This window comes from Sylvia atricapilla, chromosome 6 (assembly GCF_009819655.1).
Source record: "Sylvia atricapilla isolate bSylAtr1 chromosome 6, bSylAtr1.pri, whole genome shotgun sequence".
NCBI classification, from domain to species: Eukaryota; Metazoa; Chordata; class Aves; order Passeriformes; family Sylviidae; genus Sylvia; species Sylvia atricapilla.
In genome coordinates this window covers 30,070,202-30,090,777 of record NC_089145.1, presented here as the reverse complement: position 1 = coordinate 30,090,777, position 20,576 = coordinate 30,070,202, and the positions used below count along the sequence as shown (strand labels likewise).

General features: G+C 42.6%; 2 protein-coding genes across 2 annotated transcripts in view; one reads left to right on the top strand and one right to left on the bottom strand.

The window, feature by feature from the left end:
• The first annotated feature begins 9 nt into the window (after nucleotides 1-9).
• VTI1B (vesicle transport through interaction with t-SNAREs 1B) lies at nucleotides 10-13,352 on the top strand. The gene is given in 9 exon segments (XM_066321386.1): nucleotides 10-221; nucleotides 223-285; nucleotides 287-353; nucleotides 355-502; nucleotides 4,930-4,988; nucleotides 7,872-8,063; nucleotides 9,392-9,565; nucleotides 11,946-12,007; nucleotides 12,981-13,352. Coding segments are annotated over 9 exon segments (1,059 nt in total). The 5' UTR covers nucleotides 10-24; the 3' UTR covers nucleotides 13,078-13,352.
• ARG2 (arginase 2) overlaps nucleotides 13,342-20,576 on the bottom strand; it is a 21,358-nt gene continuing 14,123 nt past the window's right edge. Inside the window, exons 4-8 of the mRNA XM_066321385.1 lie at nucleotides 19,730-19,889; nucleotides 16,195-16,289; nucleotides 15,949-16,053; nucleotides 14,570-14,706; nucleotides 13,342-13,673 (exon numbers count right to left, since the gene is read on the bottom strand). Coding sequence (XP_066177482.1) covers nucleotides 13,468-13,673; nucleotides 14,570-14,706; nucleotides 15,949-16,053; nucleotides 16,195-16,289; nucleotides 19,730-19,889 — 703 coding nt within the window. The 3' untranslated portion in view covers nucleotides 13,342-13,467. The remainder of the gene's footprint in view (nucleotides 13,674-14,569; nucleotides 14,707-15,948; nucleotides 16,054-16,194; nucleotides 16,290-19,729; nucleotides 19,890-20,576) is intronic.

The following is a 20,576-nucleotide window of genomic DNA, read 5'->3' as shown; positions in this document are numbered from 1 at the left end:
ACTCCTCAATTAAGGAGCCGAGAAATGTCTGTAGAGACAGCGCAGCGGCGGCTGTCGATAGTGGTGTTTGAAACACATTTTTACAACCTCACGCCGAGGTTGATGTCATTAACCCTGGCAAGGGGCTTGCAACGGCATACACGTGGGCGGGCGCCGAGGCCTGGAAGCAGCTCGGTGGCGGCTGCGGCAGCGGCGGGTCCCGCCGGTACCGGGGAGCCGCAGCGGCGCTGCCGGCCCGGGGCGCTCCGTGGTGGCGGCGGAGGAGCGCCCCCGCGCGGTGCGGGCTCGGCCCCCGGGACTACAGCTCCCAGCAGGCAGTGCGCGAGGCGGCCCCGGCGGCGGAAGCGCCGGGCGGGGCAGGGCCAGGGGCGCGGCGGCTGCGGGGCCATGGCCGGCCGCGGGTCCGCGTCCTCGGAGCACCTGGAGCGGCTGCACGACATCTTCCGCGGGCTGCACGGAGACCTGCGGGGCGTCCCCGAGCGGCTGCGGGGCAGCGCGGCCGGTGAGGCAGGGAGGGGGAGCGGACGTCCGTCGGGGCCACGGTCCCTCCGGTCGGAGCCGCCCCGCCGGCTGCGGGGCCGTGGCTGGAGTGTTGAGGTGCTTCTCGTTAGACGGGCGTGTTTGAGCAGCTGGGAACAGTGTCCGCTCAAGACTTTGTGTTGGGGGCTTTGCAGCTGTAGGGACTCGGGACGTCGCTTCTGGTAGGCGCCTCTTGGGAGGGGCGGGCGGCTCTGCCGTGGCGTTTTCAGCGGCTGCCGTGTCCCTGTGGCTTTGCAGGTGTGTGGCATCACTCCCCTGGAGCTCCTCTGCTCTGGTAAATTTCAGCCCCGTAGGCAAGCACTGCCGTGCTAGGGTCACAGTATCGATCCCTGAGGAGGAGTTGTTACCTGGGTGCTATTTCGTGCTGTTTCTCTTGGAATTGGAGTTTAGCCTGGAGAACAGGAGGCTCAGGGGTGACCTTCTCACAACCACCCGAAAGGAGGCTGCAGCCAGGTGGGGTCGACCTCTTCTCCCAGGCAGCCAGCGCCAGGACAAGAGGACACAGTCTTAAGCTGCGCCGGGGGCGGTTAAAGTTCGACATTAGGAAGAATTTCTTCACAGAAGGAGTGATTAGGCATTGGAATGAGCTGCTCAGGGTGGCGGTGGGGTCACCCTCCATGCCAGTGTTTAAGAAAAGGCTGGATGTGGCACTCAGTGCCATGGTCTAGTTGGCAGCATGGTGTTAGGTCACGTTGGACTCAATGACTGCAGAGGTCTTTTCCAGCCTAATTGATTCAGTGATTCTGTAGCAGGTGCAGTACTTTGGGTGTTTGGGTCCCCCCGTCCCCCCCCCCTCCCATTATTTAATTTTCATATGTTGGATTCACATTTAAAACATCATTGGCAGAAATAGAAGCAGTTTTTATTGTCAGAACTTCCCAGAGGTGTCTGTAGATTTGTTGGAGAATGTTTGCATTTCAAATGACTGTTTTAAAAGTTTGGGTTGTGTACTATGTGCTCTATAAAATAGAGAAAATCTGTCATTATAGCCACACTAAGTTGTGTTAGAAGCACAAGCTGGTTTTACAGGTATTCTTTATACCACACCAGTGGATAAAAAGCTCTGACAGAACACTGCTCTGTAAGGACCTGGGCTTCTGATTCAGTCCTTGATACTTGGCAGTGTTCTGAGAAGCAGAAAGGGAAGCGATGTGACAAGGGGAATTTTGCCAGTGTCATTAAATGCCTCTGATTAAACCCTTCCTATGAGAAATATAATCCACTGCTGTAGCTCAGCTTGGGTTTTGTACCCCAGTGATGGGCAGGGGCTGTCAGCCACATTCTGCCATTCTGCCATTCTCCAAAGTTGATCAGTTTTGTGTAAAATCATAGGAGCAGTTTGTTCAGAATATACCAGTGTGTGCTAGATAACGCTGAGCATGAAACACTTAATATCATGTTTCTTACCTGGCTTAATGTTTAATAATGAGCTAAATTCAGGGTCACAGTCCTTGTCATCAGCATTTCCAGAAAGTTTGGTACAAGAAAGGTGTTGAAACCCACAAATGACAACTTGCAAACCTGACTTAATTTCGCTAGTTGTCAACAAAGGTAAAAAGCTTAAAAGAAGCAATACCTTTTCTCGTAGATATCCTTATTTTCCTATAGAAATGAGCATGATCAGTTTTGTGGTGAAGTAAAACTCAGGTCTCCTTGACATTGTGCTAGTCATGAGCAATGAATTCTGAGCCATGGGCTTAAATGGAGTATTTACAGGCAACCATTTTTGCAATACTTGGGATTTTTTTCAATAGATTGCAAGTAATTGCAAGTTGAATTTTCAGACATGCTAAGGAATTTTAATACAATTGTTCTAATTTTTTTTCTGCAAAAATCCTGGCACTATTTTTTGAAAGTGTTTCCAAGAGAATTTAAGATTTAGAAATTTGTCTATCTGGTAGAGTCATTCCACTCTACTAATGTTCTTTGCTTGCTTCTTGTACTTATGAGGAGGGGAGCATATCTTTATTTTTTGAGTTACCTGATCCTGAAATATTCAGGAGGTGATAAAAGTACTCTTTAGAGTACTCTTTTAAGACAATTCACATGCTCCTAAAGCAACACAGAATCTGTAGTCCTTGGGACATCTTTGAGAGGCAGAGGTTTGGAAATGCTGTTTCACTCTATATAAACAAGATGACAAATTCCTAATTCTAGAAACACTCTTTTTTCCCCTTCCAATTTTGTAAGAAGGGGAAACAGCCTGGATAAGTTTCAAATAATGTGTTTTGGTCTACATGAATTGAGTTAGCTATACTTTCCAGCTGAATCTCTTTCTGATTGGAAATTAATCAGTGAAATGTCAATGATCATGTAGGTAATGCTGCTGTGGCACAGGCAGTGCTGCTGCATTTTGCTGCTGCAAGTTCTGTCTGTGTGCTTTGAGTTGTGGCTCAATGCAGGGCAAGGCCAAGGGAATCTCTCAGTGTGTTTTGGTGTTTCTGGACACTGGCCAGATCCAGTAGAACGTTTTCAAGCCACGTTGATTGATTTCTTGTTGGCCTGTAGACAAAAGGGTCTCAGGCTATTGCTGCTTGGTTTACCTAAAGCATTCCATGATTCTGTGCCTTTTGGAAGCTGGCATTTCTTTGGCTGTAAGCTTTAAAGTGCAGCATCTTCTTAGTCTGCAAGGGAGAAACAGAGCAGGGAAATGCTGCTTTTCCAGTTCTGTGATGGGTTTCCATGACTTTGAGACAGCAGTGGGTTTAATTCACTGCTTGAATTAGATTAGTGAAATGACCTGTATGAAATAAATTACTTCCAAAGGCTGTTTTTCCACAGTTCATGTCCATAATTTCACTTGTAACCCAGCTACACAAAAAGTGGCATCAGCACAAAAGTGGAGGAAGTTGAGGAGAGTGTATTCAGGAACCTTCTAAGTCATCATTTCTTTCTGAATAAATTGGGATGTGAAATTGCATTTCCTGGTACCAGCTGATGTGTAATATATTAGCAGTCATGTTGTAGCTTAGTCTGTAATAATTCCATGCGCTACGTGAGGCCACAGCTGCTTCTTTAGATGACTGGTTTTAGTTCTGTCTTAAGTTCTCTGCAGTTCAAATACTGGGCTTAATCTGAGATTTTGAGCTAGGAAGGAAAGTCCACAGCTTAGGCATGTTGTGTATGTGAGAGGAGCTGTATATCAATGTTCTGAACACTTCAAATTTTTTCCTATCTTCTGTTGAGATCTCAGTGGTTTAAAAGCTTCTTCTTTTGGAGAGGACTGTGCTTACCAAAAGGCATTATCAAAAGAGTTTTTTTTACTGTGATTATGTTTTTATAATGTTGCATGTAATTTTGTCTTTAATCAAATTGGAGGAGTTTTACCAAGATTGCAGTCTGCATTTTCTGCTGCTTAGAATTTTGTTTAAGACTGAATAATAATCTTTTGAGAGAGGTGAATTGAGCTAGGTACATAGTTATCAGATTTCTGATAGAATTTGGTTTTGTTTGCAGTATTCTACAACAGTCCTCTGATGTTCATCTTCAGTGCTTTTGCAAAAGATTACAGAACATGTGTTTTTGATTAGCTGAGATAAAGAAAATTTCAGATTTAGACTTTCATCAATGGTGGATGTTGGAGAGATATGGTAACTTCTTAACACATGAAAAATGCATGCCTTAAGGTTTTGTTTAAAAATAGAGTAACAGCAATGGACCCCATTTTTTGGTCTCCAAAACCCTAGGTTTGGGCTAGCATTTACACAGGTCTGAGTAAATGACTGTCTCAAACAACTAAAATGTCTAGTGTTGTTGGCTGATTCAAACAGCTCATGTCATTCCAGAAGAGCGTTCAGGCTTTAGTCCATGAACCTGAGGTGATACCGTGGTGGTGTCTTTTATCTTAGAGAACTCTGAAATGCTTATCCTGTGTACTCAGGTACTTTATGACCATGGAAATGCAGACTGCCAGATCTGCCAGGATCTTCAGGGCTCACTTGAAAATGTAGACTGACTTGATGTTCTGTTCAAATCAAATTATCGTTTCAGCCTCCAGTCATCTTGCCAAGTGTTTGCAAAAAAATAAGAAATAATTCATGAGCTGTTTACCAATGTGCCTTCTTTGCTGTTCTTTCATACTAAATGTTTTTCGACATGCAATTCTGTCAGTGGACATTGAAGGACAGTAGGTCAGAAAAATATTTGAAAAATTACTTCTTTTGTCTACCAGAGGCAGTGTCCAGCATTTGGAAGAGGGACTTCTGCTCTCTTGCCCCACTCCCTTCTGAAACATTGTCATAAGAACAAGCTGTTCCCATTTGAGATAAATTTTGACCTGGTGTTCTGCAGTCAGCTGTCTGTGGCAGCTCCCTTGTTTTAATGGATTGAGTTGGAGTTCTGTTGTCATTTCTCTGTAGTTTATCTGACATACTGCTTTTACTTTCCCAGAGGAGAGGAAAAAACTGGCTCGAGAATTCGATGAGAAGCAGCGTGAAGCCAATGAGACGGTGAGTGTGAGGCTTCCAGCCTCCCTGATGCTTGAAAGACTGCCGCCTTAAAAAGGACCGTATCCACTAAAGTGACTTGGTTATGGATCCTATTCTGGCAGGCAGGAGTTTAATTTTTTTTACTGTTTGATGATAGATCTGATAGGTGTATCTGTGTTTGTTAAGACTGTTGTGTATACTTATACACATACATAAGTGTAGACAAATATTCTTACGTGTGTTTTGAGGGGGTTTTGAGTGCTCAGTTTTGATACTTGCCTTCACTTTGTTGAAAAAGGTAGAGGGGTGGAGGTGCAATTAAAATTGCTAGATGTTTTAGCGCAGGCACATAGAGAATCTGCTGCTTGGGGATTTTATTGCCCTACTGTCTTTTCTCATGTTGGTCTTCACCTGTCTGATCTTTCTGTAGTAGTGTATAGGCTTGCTGGACAGCAGGTAATATGGAGCAGCACCAAAAAAGTCACGTGACTTATCTTTTAAAACAAGACATAATAGATAAGCTTTCTTCTCATATTTCAATGTGCGGTTTATTAGGTTGTTTTTTAGTCACAGCTGGACATGATGTGTATTATCATAAAGTATCCCCCTAACTTACTGGGGTTTATTGATGGGTATCTCTAGGTGATGTATGAGATGTGGAGCTCCTTCTGTAAGAGATCTCATGTTGGCATACAGCTTTAAGCGTTTTGAATTTGTTACAACTGTCATTAGAAGTTGATGTGAAAATTCACACATCTAGAATCTCGGGACTTGCAAATTGTAGCTCCAGTTGCCAAGCCTGGATATTCAGAGCATGGATTTGGTGCCGTGCCTACCCATGCCATAGATCTGAATAAGGAGATGACTGAGGTACTCAACATCTTGTTTACCACAGTCTTCAGTGGTAAGGTCTCTTTCCACATCTCTCAGGTTAGTGGATTGCCATGCCAGGACTGTGGGAGCAAATTCCTTCCTTTAGGGGATGACCAAGTTCATGATCACATGAGGAACCTGAACATATATACATCTATGGGATGTGATGAGATGCATCCCAGAGTCCTGAGGGAATTGGCCGATGTAGTTGCTAAGCCACTGTCTGTGGTATTTGAAAAAGTCATAGCAGTCAGGTGAAGTCCCAGGTGACTGGAAAAGGGGACTGTACCCATCTTTAGAAAGGTAGAAAGAAGGATCTTGGAAGCTACTGACCTGTCAGCCTCAGCTCTGTGCTTGGGGAGGTCATGGAACAGATCCTTCTGGGAGATAGCTTAAGGCACATGAAGGACAGGGAGGGTTGGGACAGCCACCATAGCTTCAACAAGGACAAATCCTGCCTGGCCAAGCCAGTTGCCTCCTTTGATGGAGTGACTCCACTGTACAAGGGAAGGGTGCAGGTGTCATTTGTCTGGACTTCTGTAAAGCTTTTGACATGGTCCTCCCCAGCACCCTTCTCTCTAAACAGGAGACATGGACTTGATGAGTGGACTGTCATGTGGATAAGGAATTGGATGATGGTCACATCCAGTGGGTGATAGTCAACAACTCAGAGTCCTGATGGACATCAGGGACAAGTGGTGTCCCCTGGGGTCCATACTGGGACCAGTGTTACTTAATCTCTTCATTAATGACACAGGCAGTGGGATTCAGTGCACCCTCAGCAGGTTTTCAGGTAACGCCAAGCTAAGGGTGTGTTTGCCACATCTGAATGATGGGAGGCCATCCAGGGGGACCTGGACAAGCTGAAGAAGTGAGACATAATCTCATGAGGTTTAAGAAGACCAAGTGCATGGTTGTTTAACCGGTTTAGGGCAACCCCTGGTATCAGCACAGGCTGGGGATGAACAGATGGAGCAGCCCTGCCCAGAAGGACTTGGGGCTGCTGCTGGGTGAGAGGCTGGACATGACCCAGCCATGGGCACTCAGCCCAGAGAGCCAAACGTGTCCTGGGCTGCATTCAAAGCAGTGTGGGCAGCAGGGCCAGGGAGGGGATTCTGCCCCTCTGCTCTGCTCTGCTGAGAGCCCACCTGCAGTGCTGATCCAGCTCTGGGTGCCAGCACAGCAGGGACAAGGACCTGCTGGAGTGAGTCCAGAGGAGGGCCATGAGATGATTAGAGGGATAGAGCACCTCTGCTGTGAGGAAAGGCTGAGAGAGTTGGGGTTGCTGAGCCTGTAGAAGAGGAAGCTCTGGGGTGACCCTGTTGCAGCCTTTCAGTACCTAAAGGGAGCTACAAGAGAGCTGAAGGAGGACTTTGAGCAAGGGCAGGTAGTGATAGAACATGGGGTAATGCCTTTAAACTGACAAAGGGTAGGGTTAAGATTGGGTGTTAGGAGCTGTGAGGTTGGTGAGACACTGGAACAGTTTTCCTGGGAAGCTCTAGATGCCCCATGACTGGAAGTGCTCAAGAATAGGTTAGATGGATCTCTGAGCAACCTGGTCTAGTGGAAGGTGTCTTTGCCCACAGCAGGGGTGTTGGAACAAGGTGATCTTTAAGGTCCCTTTTGACCCAAACCATTCTATGATGATGTCTCTGTTGCACAGAGATAGAAAGCTGATACTTATCGTATCAATGCTTAAACTATAAGAAAGTGAGAAATGCAAATTTTGAAATTTAGAGTGATTGTTTCCGAAAAAAAAATCAAGTGTTTTAGCTTGAGATTTTTTTTATTGAAGTGCTGTGTATCTGAAAACGCACATGGGCTCAACAGCATTGGGTAGCATGGTGTACTCAATACTAGATGGGGCATGGAGTTTGGGGTTATCCCCCTCAGCCAGTCTAGCACAAACATGTGAATCCCTTCATCTGGTGCTGAGTTTTGAGTATGGCCGCTGCTAAGAATAGCAGAATATAGAATATATTATTTCTTTGTTATAGAAATAAAGAATAAACACGCTTTCTTTTGTTAAAGCTGCGGGAAATGGAGGAAGAACTGAAGTATGCTCCTGTGCCTTTCCGCAACCAAATGATGAGCAAAATCCGAGCCTACAGAAGAGACCTGTCCATGTTCCAGAGAGAGATGAGAAGCACAGATCTGGGATTGGGCCGTGGAAACCAAGGCGATACCAAATATGGAATCTTTGCCACAGAAAACGAACAGAGTGTAAGGATTAGATGTCAATTTTATTTTACATTGCTGTGATTGTGCAAAAGCAGTATTGCAGATGCATTGTTTATTGTGTTTCTACTTTAAGCCACCTCTGTGCTTTTGTAACTCCCTGTATATCTCTCTACATGTAACATGAATATCTCAGGGAGGAGAAAGAACACCTGGAACTCAGAGAAGAGCTTTTCTCTTCTAAAACAAAGATAGGAATGTAGTCAAAATGGAACTCCTTGAAAGCCATGCAGTTAGTAATTTGCACAACATTCTGTACTGAAACTCTTAGTTTAATTATTCCCCTACAGACGTGAAAACACAGAAGTGATGCTACTTAATGAAAAAAAGTTAATTCAGCTAGTTCTAATCTCCAAAACTAGCAAAGTGTGAATTATACACTGTATAGGTTCTTTGGTAGAATTATCTTTTAAGTGATCTTAGTGTAAATAATTTCAAGAAAATATAAGGACTTTTCCTCTAGCACTTTCTTTGCTATGGTTTTGCTGCTACAATGCAAGAAGTACAGCAATTTCTTGTTTACCAGATAGGCTTAGAGATATTTGAGCTAATGAGACTGAATCTCCTTATTGTCTTCTAAGTGCTGTCATCTGTACAGAAAGTTCATGGAGTTGGGCTTTTCATTTTTCTGCCTTAGATGAGGATGGTTTGAAGGGGGTTCTTTGCTTAGTATTTCCTTCTGCTGTAGCTTGGGAAATGTTTGTATTTGTTTCCTTTTGACTGATTTCTCTAAAACCTGACAGCAGGGTGATAGATTAGACTTTCTGAAGCTTAAGAAAACACTTTATTTTGAGCTACCTTCTGACCCCAAGGTCAGCAACCATTCCTTATCCTCTAGCCCAGGCTACTGGCATGAAAAGAAGATCTTTTTTACTTAGCAGTCCATCTGTTAGTGCTGTTTGTTCCTAATCCTTTTGACTGTAAACTCTTAATTATCTCCCTGGCAACCAACTGTGAAGTCATAAATAAGGCTGACTTTAAATGTGAATGGAAGTAAAAGTTAGCATCTGGAAAAGAATGATACTATTTTCATGTAGATGTTCTTTGATGGAAGAGTAAATTGTTACGGTTTCTTGGAACTGTTTTAACTCTTCAGTGCTGTATAATTTTTCGAAATTTAACCAGATTTGGCCATAATCTTACAAAGTGAACAAGGCTCGGCCAAAATTAACTGGGCTGCATCAGTTAACATAAGAAGTATTTATAGCTAATACAGATGGATGGCCTATGGAGTCACACTCTAACTTTTTAATGTCAGATGCCTAATACCTCTGTCTTTGTGCTTAACAGTTAAGCATCCCATTGTTTTTCAGACTAACCTGCAGTCACAGAGGGTGCTGCTTCTGCAGGGCACAGACAGTCTGAACCGAGCCAGCGAGAGCATCGAGCGCTCGCACCGAATCGCTGCAGAGACCGACCAGATTGGCACGGACATCATCGAGGAGCTGGGGGAGCAGCGGGAGCAGCTGGAGCGCACCAAGAGCAGGGTAAGCAGGAAACTGGGCATGCTTTGAAACAATCTGATGGCCCTTTAGTGGGAGCTGTATGCCAGTAATTGCTCTCAGGGACCTTCCTAGGCGTAGTAATCCCATGGGGTATTTTTACAGACCAAATTCAGGCTGCCACATTTCTATGTGTTCTCGTAAAAGAAAAATAATTACTGTAGAAGGGTCCAAAGCATGGTGGTCAAACGTCTGCTGCTGTGTCTGTGCAAGATGGGAGATTTAGACCTATAGGTCTGCTAGAAAAAATAGCATTACTGGAAAAGTTACAGATTAGAAAATTGTTAAGGAGTTGCCTTGTGACTAGATTAAAAATAAAACTTAACATTTTGGAAGCAGTTATAATGTTTTTGTAATGAAAATAAATTCAGTAGAAGAGTAATTAATTACTAGCTTTCCAATATTTGCAGGGAGGGAGAAAAGTTGTCAGACAAGATGCTTATTCCTCATCCTTGGTTCAAAAAGCTCTGCTTCTGCTGTGAAAGCTTAAAAAAGAGTCACTTGTTTTGTTTATACATGTATGCAAAACTGACAGATTTTTGAACTAAGAAACTGATGGGATTTTCTGTGTGTGCAGGGAATCCCCCAGTGTAAAGCTTTTAGGTGAGTGACCGAGTTTGGCAAATAAGCCCATTTTGCCAAAACAAAATGCATACCCCTGTTCTTGGGAGTTCTCTCTACTCATTGCAACAAAGCCTGTAGCTTTTTCATTTAAGTAGTTCTGTAATTTCAGTCAGAACTTGATTTGTCCTGTTGCAAAATTTTGGTTAGAAAGCAGGAAAGGAAATTGATCTTAAGATTTGTAGGTATTGTTTTTGTCCTTTAGCTAAATAAAAAATATTAGTCCTCCAAATGTCACAGTGTCTCAACAGATCATTCATAGAAGCATAGAATTGTTTCGGTTGGAAAAGGCCTCAAAGACCATTGAGTCCAACAGTTAACACTGCTATGTTCATCACTAAACTGTGCCTGTGACTTCTGTTGTGAGCCTCTTAGGCAGTGAGTTGTGGAATTTGTGAACCCCACATTCCAGCTGGAAGCAGACTTTCTTCTTGTTCTTTCATAGTGAGGATTGGAAATCTACTAAGCTCTGAATGGACTTTAGATAGTTTTCAAGTCCATTCAGAGCTTAGAAGATTTCAAGATGGATTTGATGGTTTGAACAGTCCGTCTCAGTGCAGAGAAACATACAAGCAGTTTTGTAGTTTGAGAGCAGTATGTTCAACTACAGAGGAATTGTGCAGGCAGGTTTCTGTGATACAAGTGACCTGGCTTACCGTTCACTTCCCTAGGAGGTTTGGAAGTGGAATAGTGAAATCTTACCTGGAGACCAGTGGCCATGCATCATGAATCGTGTCTGTGAAGCAATACCTTTTTTAGTTGTCTATACTATACTTCTTTACATGCTTCTTAGTAGCTGACCGGGTATGCTGGGCAGTTCATTTCATTACAAAGCTGAAATGGATTATCCATTAACAGTGCTGAGGTAGTACCCACGGAGTCATTTAGACCTGTCAGTGCAGCATAGTTCCTTCTTTGTTAGAACTTGAGCAGCATTTCAAACAGTTTGATGTGCACTGAGGTGAACACATCAGTATCACTTTCTTCTGGTGTTAACAACTAGAATAATGAAATGAATCTTAATGAAAGAAGCTAATGCCAACTTTCTGATATTTGTATATTAAAGAGGCAGAAAGTGGTCAAATTGTGTATCTTTGTATGTATCTAAGGGAAAGTATGAACTGTAGTAAGTTAGCCGACTCCCATTTTCTTCATGTGGGAAAAGCCAATTCTTTATTGATATAACTTACTTTATACAGTTTTCACAGACCTTGTGTGCAACACCTATTGGCTGGTAGTTTTCTTACTACATTTTTTGGTGAGAAGGTGATTTGTGTGTACATGCTAAGATTCAGGTTGTTTACATTTTTTCTTTATGGGTTCTCATGGAACAGATCTTACTGTTTATTTTTCAACCCAAGAATAGGTTGTTGTGTTAATGAGCCTTTCACACCAAGATTGTTTTTGCATGGGAACTTGCAAATTGTTTAACTACTCTTAGAAGAAATGACAGGCTAGCTATTAATTTAATAGAGCAGGCCTGATTTTATGAGGCCTTTCTTTTATAATTCTTCTACCTGTCACAACAAGTATGCACAAAAGTCTTTATTTCTCCTTAGAAAAGAGGCAAATTCCAGCTGGTATTGTGGGTAGAAAACTATGTTTTGTCTGAATTTTGAGAGTACATGGTCGTCCTTGGTCCTATAATTCATCGCAGCATTTCCACTCCAGCTGCTTTCACGTGCATCTTTCCAGAGCAGCTGTGTGCTTTTTTAACTGACAAGTAACTTCTGTCTCTCTTCAGCTGGTGAATACAAGTGAGAACTTGAGCAAGAGTCGTAAGATTCTCCGCTCCATGTCCCGGAGGTGAGTGGTGTGACTGACAGCAGCATTGGGCACTGCTGTCTCTGGATTTAGGGGAAAAACAGGTATCAGCTGGGACTGCAGGGCGGTTTTAGGGAATGTGTAAACAGCATGTGTGCCCACTACACACGCTGATTTGTGTGTTTTCCTCTCTGGCAGTTGCACTGAATGTGTGCTGTTCAGTTAGGATGATGTGGGATCCTTAACCACCCAGACCATGGTGAGGACAGAAGCAAGTTACAGTGAATTGCTCATGGTGCCTTCAGATGCCACTAATTCAGGCTGGGAAAAGCTGTGCCATAAATCACTGCAGCACTGGATGAATTAGATGCTGGATGACACAGACAAATCTGTTTAGCCCACACCAGTGCCCTAGAGCAGTTAGTCCTAGGCTGGCCCATGAGACACTCTGAGCCAGCCCATCTACTGTTTTGATGGCTAAAACCTTTGCTTCTTAAGTGGATTTGCAATTTAGCTATATTGTTTAATTAGCCTTAGAAACCCAGTCCATAGATTGTATTCCCAGTAGGTACTTACCTCCTCACACACTTTCCTTTAAGTCCAGTGCTAAAGGGAGTTGTGATAACTGTCTAGTTTTCAGTGGTAAAAGTATTTTATTATTTTGGGATTTTAGTTTTCCTTCAACAACATAGTTCAAGTAAAAGCACCACAAATGAGGGTTTTAGCATCGGACTTCAGGTATTGTTTTCCTGAAGGAGTAGGCAGATATAGAGCAATGATCTGCTTTTTGTGGGACAGGGAAGAGAAACAGAACTGCTACTGCTGAAATAGGAGATTTAAACAGGATTTCTGGGAAAACAGGAGTGGTGAACTATTGAGTTTGGCCCTTTTAAGAGCTTTTGAAAAGTACAATCTGGTCTTGCTGAGACAGGGAAGGTAGGATGGTGATCTGGAATCTGCTTTCATAAACAAGGTAAAAAAAAAGAAAACCTTGGCTTTTTATTTTTAACTCTAGAGTAACCACAAATAAGTTGTTGCTGTCAATTATCATCATCTTGGAACTGGCCATCCTAGGAGGTGTGGTCTACTTCAAGTTCTTCCGCAAGAAATGAACCTTCATGACGAAGATGAACTTTTCTACTGCTGAGGAACAGGATGGGCTATCTGCTCCCTTTGACTGTCTGAGGGTTGAACTGAGTCATGAGACAGCACATTCAACTGAAACTGTACTGACACTTGACAGAGAATGGGAGTAAAAAGAAACAGGCTTGAACTACTGGTAAGATTAATAAGAAGGTAATAAATATTTTATTGTCTCATTTTGTATATACTTAACTAAATGAATAAATCTTGGTATGTAATAAAGCAACCACTGATCAATGGAAAAGCTAGTTTATTTAAAAATCGAGAAGTTAACAGTATTTGCCAAGTGTTGACAATCTACCCACTCAAGTGCCTCAGCAGAGCTCTGTAATGTCCAATACATCCAACACTTTGGGTTCTTAAATCCTCACTTGCTCTTGACTGTCAGATTCATCTGGAGAGCTGGGTGTTGGGAGTTCATCAAAAGCGATGTGTGCTCCTTCCCTTGTCTGCCCAAAGCACGTTGCTATCACATCGACTGCAAGGCCAGCAGTTGCTTTCACTGCCTCCTGAGAAGCTCCAAGCAGTGGATTGACTTCAACCATGTCTACAGCTGAAAGCATTCCTGTGAAAATGATTTGCAGCTTTGTTACTCTGACAAAGGGTACACACTTCTGGAAGGTTTTGTTCACAGCCTTTTATTCATTGTAGCAAGTATGATATCAGAGTGTGTTTTCTATTCTACCCCTTAGACAAGTAAGACTGGCTCTCAAGTCAAGGATGAGGTTATGGTTCGCAGATAAAAATTTGTGGTTTTATTTTGGTCCTTTCTTACATCATCACTACCTCACTCATTTGTGCTTTCAGCATTCAGGAAGAATGTTTGATGTTTCATATACATTTATGAGAAGAATGTTTTTTCTCCCAGTCCAAAAATGAGGTTATAAAATAGTCTCACCTCATATTCTTTTGCCATCCTATTAAGGAACCTATAGACTATTGTCTGGTTGGGACTTTTTTAACCTTCTTTTGCTGCAAATAATACTGTTTAAACATATTAAATAAAAACTTGATGGTAATAAGATGAAAAGTCCTCATATATTGAGTCAACTGCAGTATATTTTATGAAAGCTTGATGTTAGTCTTGAATTCTAGAATGGAACTTCAAATTATTTAAGATGGTTTGCACCCACTTTTGTATTCCAGATGCCCATTTCCACATCTTGCCTCATGTTTAGGATTACAGAACAATATTACGCATTTTTGACATTAGTTAGCATACTGTGTATTTTACTTTCTTTTGCTAAGCTGAAGTTGTTGATGGTTAAGCTGCTTCCAACACCTTGGGAATTGCCCAACCACAGGACTTCTTTTTCCCTTACTGAAGGCTGAATTGACTTTGCAGGCACCTTTGCTTTGACTACACTTACTATCTATTTACACAGGAAAAAAATAACCAGTATGAGCTCTGGGTAGTTTGTTCTCTCCTTGCTTAGCCCCATACTGCTGGCCAGCTCCTACCTGTGTTGTGTATTTCCTCTGTGATGTACATGCCTTCTCTGTAAGTTAATCCACCTAGAACAGGAGTCCCGGTTGCTGGAGCCAGTGAGGGATCAAAAGCATCAATGTCAAAACTCAGGTGAATTGGTCTCTGTCTCCTGAGTCAGAAAAAAACAAGAAAGGCAAGCTTAGAGCCTTAAACTTTTTCTACGTGCATTTCTTACTGTCCAGGCTAATCAGCAAAGTAACATCAAGCTCCTTGAATCATGTCTCATAGATTAAAAAAGCATCTACTCAGCGAGGATTTGGTTGAAGGTAAGTACTTTAGTTTAAACCATTTTAACTTCCACTGTCATCTTAGTGGAATGAGGTAGAGAATGTATGATACAATCCAGCCTTTTCTCCTGTACAGAAAGCCAGGGTGAAGGCTGAAACAGTGATGTGCATGGCAGCTAGGATGGAGGAAGCACCGAGCTCAAGGATTTCTCTGACAGTTCATCAAGATGAGCATTTTTCAAGTCAATACGTAAAGGCTGTCTCCAAACCCTGGCATGTAGCCTAACTGCTGAAGTAGTAAAGGATAATCTCAAACCTCAAACATTAGTTACTTACTATATTATCTGCCAGCTGATGACAGCTCAATAAAGTGGACACTGCTTGTCAGTCACATGAATTATTTAAGTGGTAGACTGCATACTTCCAGCTTACTGCAGGTGCTCAGTAAGGAGAATGGCATCTGGATTGCCATCTGCTTTAGTTGGCACAGCAGCAGCTAGGAAGGGTGAGCACACCTTTAGAAAAGAGCAGCACGGGTTCTAACCTGTGGGAGAAGTTACCCTTTCTAACTGACCCTCTCCCATCTCCTAAACTAGCATGATTTGCTCCCTGACCTGATTCCCCAAACCGGACCAAGGGTCACAAAGGTGGCAGTAGTGAACTGCAGTAAGGAAATGGTTAAAGTGAACTTTACCAGCTGCACTGGCAGCCACCATCAGGACAGCGTGTGTGAGCAGTCCAAGGAGGAAGCCAGCAAATGCTTCCACACCTCCCATGCCAACAGCTCATTTCAAGTTACTGTCAAGTTGCTGTATGTATTTTTAAAAGAATAACATGTATCCTGCACTCTGAGTTGATCCAAACATCTTGTAAAACTGCAGAAAACGCAGAATTACTTAACAGAACCAAATTGTATAAAACAGAGCCACAATTGTAGTGAGTCTTGTAACCTGTCTAAACCATCTGCCAAACACTGAAATGGATCCAGAGCTGAGACTTTCCTAAATACTGGACACTGTCCCAGTTCTGTACAGCCACCTTACATCAAGTGACGTTCACTTAAATAACTTTCAGGAAAGCAGATGTTCAACAAGAGTACTTTCAATTAGATAATAGTTTGTTACCTGCCCATCAGTTGTTCAAAGGTTCTTTCCATAACTTTCTGAATTCCAAGGCGATCGATATCCCTCATGGAAAAATACTGGATGTCAAAGTTCTTCAAAATATAGCTGTGAAAATAATTTTTTAAAAAACAATCATTACTGGTTTAAGCTGTCCTTAATGGAAATGTCCTAAAATATCCTTACAGATGTGATTTCAAGCACATTATTTCACCTTTTACAAAAATCATTTAATCTATACCAACTTACTACTCAGCAGGATCCACATCCCTCAAACCAATGTACACAATATCAGACGCTGAAAGGCAGGGCTTTAGCCAGGAAAAGCCAGGAAGTTGTGGTACCTGCAAGCAAAGGTTTGGTATTACATCAGTTCAATGACATACCTATAACAAAACGCTATTTAATACTTCCCTGAAAACTCTGTATTGATCTATAGCATCTTTTCTCTCTCTAAATAGAGAAACTTCTGCACTTGAGGGTTTGGCTGATGTAATCAGTCCTTACCTTCATTCCTATGTTCAACTCAGGTAAAGTGATATGACTTTATCTGAGTTAAATGTTAATGAAGTTTTTAACTCTTCTGCATTTTCCCATTTGAAGAGAAGGAGGACTAAAAAGCCCAAATCCACAAGCAATAGGAAATTTGCATCAGTGAGTGTAAGGAGGAATGCTAAAGTACATACCCAGACGCAGATCACTTACACAGGGCACTTAATGGCGATGCTCTGTAACTCACCCAGTACAGTATGCTTAGGTGGAAGAATGAAAACCAAGGCACTTGTATCTTTTTTATGAGAACTACCAAAGTCATACAAATGTACAAAAACAGTATTAAAAATCGATAAATTCAAAGTGGGAAGTTGAAAAAAATAAAAAAGAAAAAAAAAAAAAAAAAAAGAGGGGAAAAAAGCTGGGCAAGAAGTTGGGCCTCCACAGTGGGCTACATCATGCTGGCTTTTGATGCAGAATTGAAGACTGTAGGTCTAGAACAGCAACTGAAAGATTATGAGGTCATAATTTTTCAGCTTTGGTAATCAAGTAGTCATGGTATGGAATTCTAAAACCATTCAGTTAGAAATACCTACTAACTTTAAGAGTGATTTAAATTAACTCAAATTTCTCTCCTCCCAGCTCTGAAAATGGCTACAGCCAACACAACTGTCAAGCAGCTAGAAGATTTTGTTTCCCTCTTAGACTTCTAAATTACTAATTAGATTCTAATTACAATATTGGATATTTTTAAAGGTTAACACACCCATAGCTACATTTAATTCCATTGGGTTAAATTAGCACAGATTATTTGCGACTCTAGGACAATGACCTGAAATTTCTCCAGTCATAAATTAGGAAAAGGGTTAAATTAATTGAAGACCACTAGGAAAGATAAATTCAGGTCTCAAAAACGAATTCAGCAAAACACATCACCATACCATAAACTGAGCATAGTAATGTAATTGTCAGATACTCTCTAGTATCAACAATTCAGTAGATTTAATACTGCCATTTCAATTACACCTCTTTGTTTGTAAGTAAATAAAACAATGTATTAACTGCCTTTGACAGGTTCTTTGCTTTGTTACAATGGAAAAGGAGTTGCTGATAGTAATGCCAGAGGTGCAGGCTTTTTCATGGGAAGGTATTAATGGAAGTCTTGAGTTTAGATAGTTCCAGGATGCCTGAAGAAGTCAGGAAAGGAGGAGGATATTTTTTTGTCCCATTATTGACTCAACTGTTGCACTGGATGAGAGTAAGTGGGTGAGCCATATGCACTTCTGCACACACAATGGTTCACTCCAGAGAATCAGAGGGGTATTAGGCAGACAATCCACTGTCAGAAGCACATTCTGCTACTGCTAAAGAGCTGTTTAAAAACTCGTACTGTGGTTGATGCCTCGTGGTACCAGCAGGACTTGTGTTGGTCTTCCCCTCTCTTAACAGGAACACAATAAGGTAAGAAAACCCCCCCGAGTGAATGCACAGGCGTGTTCAGTGCACCTGCACAGCCAGGCCTTGTGTGAGCTGCTTCTGCACAGGCATCCCAACTGCTGGAATTGAGGTGGACTTGTGACAAGATCCCACAACCAGCACCATGCCTGAATAACTTGCCATTAGGCATATTCCTAATCTTGTTCTTTCTTCACTACTGCTGCTCACAAGAAAGGCCTGCTCCCCCACTGACCCCAGAAAGCTTACAGGTATTCTTTTAGTATGTCAGAAAACCCCAGTAATTGTAAAAAATTACTGCTTTTCTATGCTGCTCAGGAACTGGAACCTAGCGGACCAAGATCTCATTGTTCCTCAGCTATCACAGAACTTTAGTTTTGGCCTGCTCCCATTAAACCACCTTAAGTGAGCTCTAAAATTTTCTCACAAAATTTTCTCTCTCTCTTACCTCCCTCGAGAAAGTGGGCACAGTCGTCAAAAAGAAAAAAATATATCACTCCCTTTAACTTATGGGCAAGAAAGTAGGAATATGGTGACCTTTTATATTAACCTTTTCACATTCAGGGGATATTCCATAAAGCCCCATTAGTTTTGCATTACTTTGGGAATTCCAACATGTTTGTAGAGACCACATAAGAATGACTAGAAAGAGTAAAGTATGTAAAAGCACCAAACGATTCTACTGACTTGTGGATGGAAATCATTCAAAAGAACTTACAGGAGAAAAAGCAGAAGAGCTTTACAAGATGACTGCAGTATTGCCACGCTGAACAAGAACTGATGCAGTGGTATCTTCAGTAGCCAAACAGATTTAAACATGCTTGTTCTTGCTTCAAAAGGGCATACTTCTAGCAATACAGCACCCCAAATTTGTCAGAGAGAACTGAGAAATTTAGGGGTAGTAACTAGCAATGTAGGGTGTCAAGATAAAGCAGTCAGGTTTTCTGCAGCTCCAGCATCCATTCTCAAGATGCAGTTGCTGGTCCTGCTCTCATTCTTCTGCTGAGCTTCAGCAGAAGCAGATTGTTGTATCAAAGTTCCTACTGCAGAGGACTCGGCTGTTCACTGCACTGGTGCTGCAGGTCCCTGTACAGGGTGACACAGCCCACAGCTAAGCCAGGCAGGGTATATAGGCCTTAGGTCAACCTACTGTTCAGCATCTTGACAGCAGCAAAAATGGGCTATGCGTATTCCATGTGCCCCAGGAAACAGCTCTTTTTGGTAATTTGACCTCTTTCCAAGAAAAAGGCTCTCTCTTTAAAAGCTCACTGCAAGCAGTTACAGCTCTTCTGATATGCAATATTTACAATGGAGCCAATGCCAGAGCAGCCAGTTAGGAGAGATCATACAGGAACAGCCCCTGTCAGACCCCAAGGTTGTCAAAACATGGAAGAGCCAAACTAAGCAGAAGCAGCGTGCAAGGTATGCAGGAACCAGCTGTTCCTGGAGGTGAGCTCAGCTCTCACAGGCTGGGCTGGGGGGAGGTTCCTGCTCAGCTGGTAGCAGTGCTGCCACTGCCCAGCCTCAGCAACAGCCTCGCCCATGACACAGGAGCAGCATCACAGTCAGCTGCTGTGTGCAGCTCACTGTACCGCCCACGAGGGTGCAAACACAAAGAAAAGCTTTTTCTCATTTGTGTATCTCTGTTTACATGTGGTCGTGGCACTTGTATGTATGTGTGCAGGTGTGTGCATGTGTACACACACAATAATACCTATTCTTCCTGTAGTCTGATAGAAAAGATCTACATTTGCAGCAGGTAAGAAAGGACCTCACATCAGCAATAGTGCAATGCTCTGAAGTTGCCATGTAGGGCAACTACAATCAGGGTACTCACTTTATCTTGAAGCTCCCTCAGGAGAAATGAGACAGGTTGTCCATGGAGGCTTCCAGACTGAGTTGTGAGAGGTGTGTTGATATCAGCATGTGCATCCACCCAGATCACTCCGAGGTGTGGGCACTGCCGTGCATGGCCACTGACAGAACCAAGTGCCAAGCTGGAAGTACAGCAACAAAGTCTTTAGTCACAATTTCTCCCTCAGAACAACTGCAAGGACAACGGGCAATCTCTCAGCTTCAGTCAGCCATGTCATTACATTTCCACATGTTAGATATCTGTGACAATAAAGGGAGCATCCCACAGAAACCGCATGGCACGCTGCTGCTTTGACCGAGAGGTCAAATAACTCTACAGGGCTATAGTGACAGATAACCCAGAGCTCTCTGCTGTCACCCTTCCCACACACTTAATCTTCACCTGCTCTACACCCAAACACTCCAGAAAATCTAGCCTTCTTTTATTCTAGTCATGATACCTTCCTCCACAATTCTTTCTTACATGCCCTACCATCTTCAACCAATTCTCAGACCAAAGGTCAGTGAAGAAACAAAAAAATATTCATGTTGTAAGATCTATTGCAAAATTGCCTGTGAGTAGGCATTACAAACCTATGCTAAGAGGTGATGGGCAAGAGACACGTCACTAAATATTCAGGAATAAAGAAACTGAGCAGTTCCTCTGAAGGAACCTGATGACACAAACTTCCCCAAAGAGGAAAACCTCAGCTATGTGTCTACACAACTGATCACACACCAGTCTGGAACTAAGCAGTACTTTCTGAAAAGGCCAGGTTTTTGTAATTGTCTTCTATGTTCCACCCTAAAAGCCCATCCCTAAGGTACTG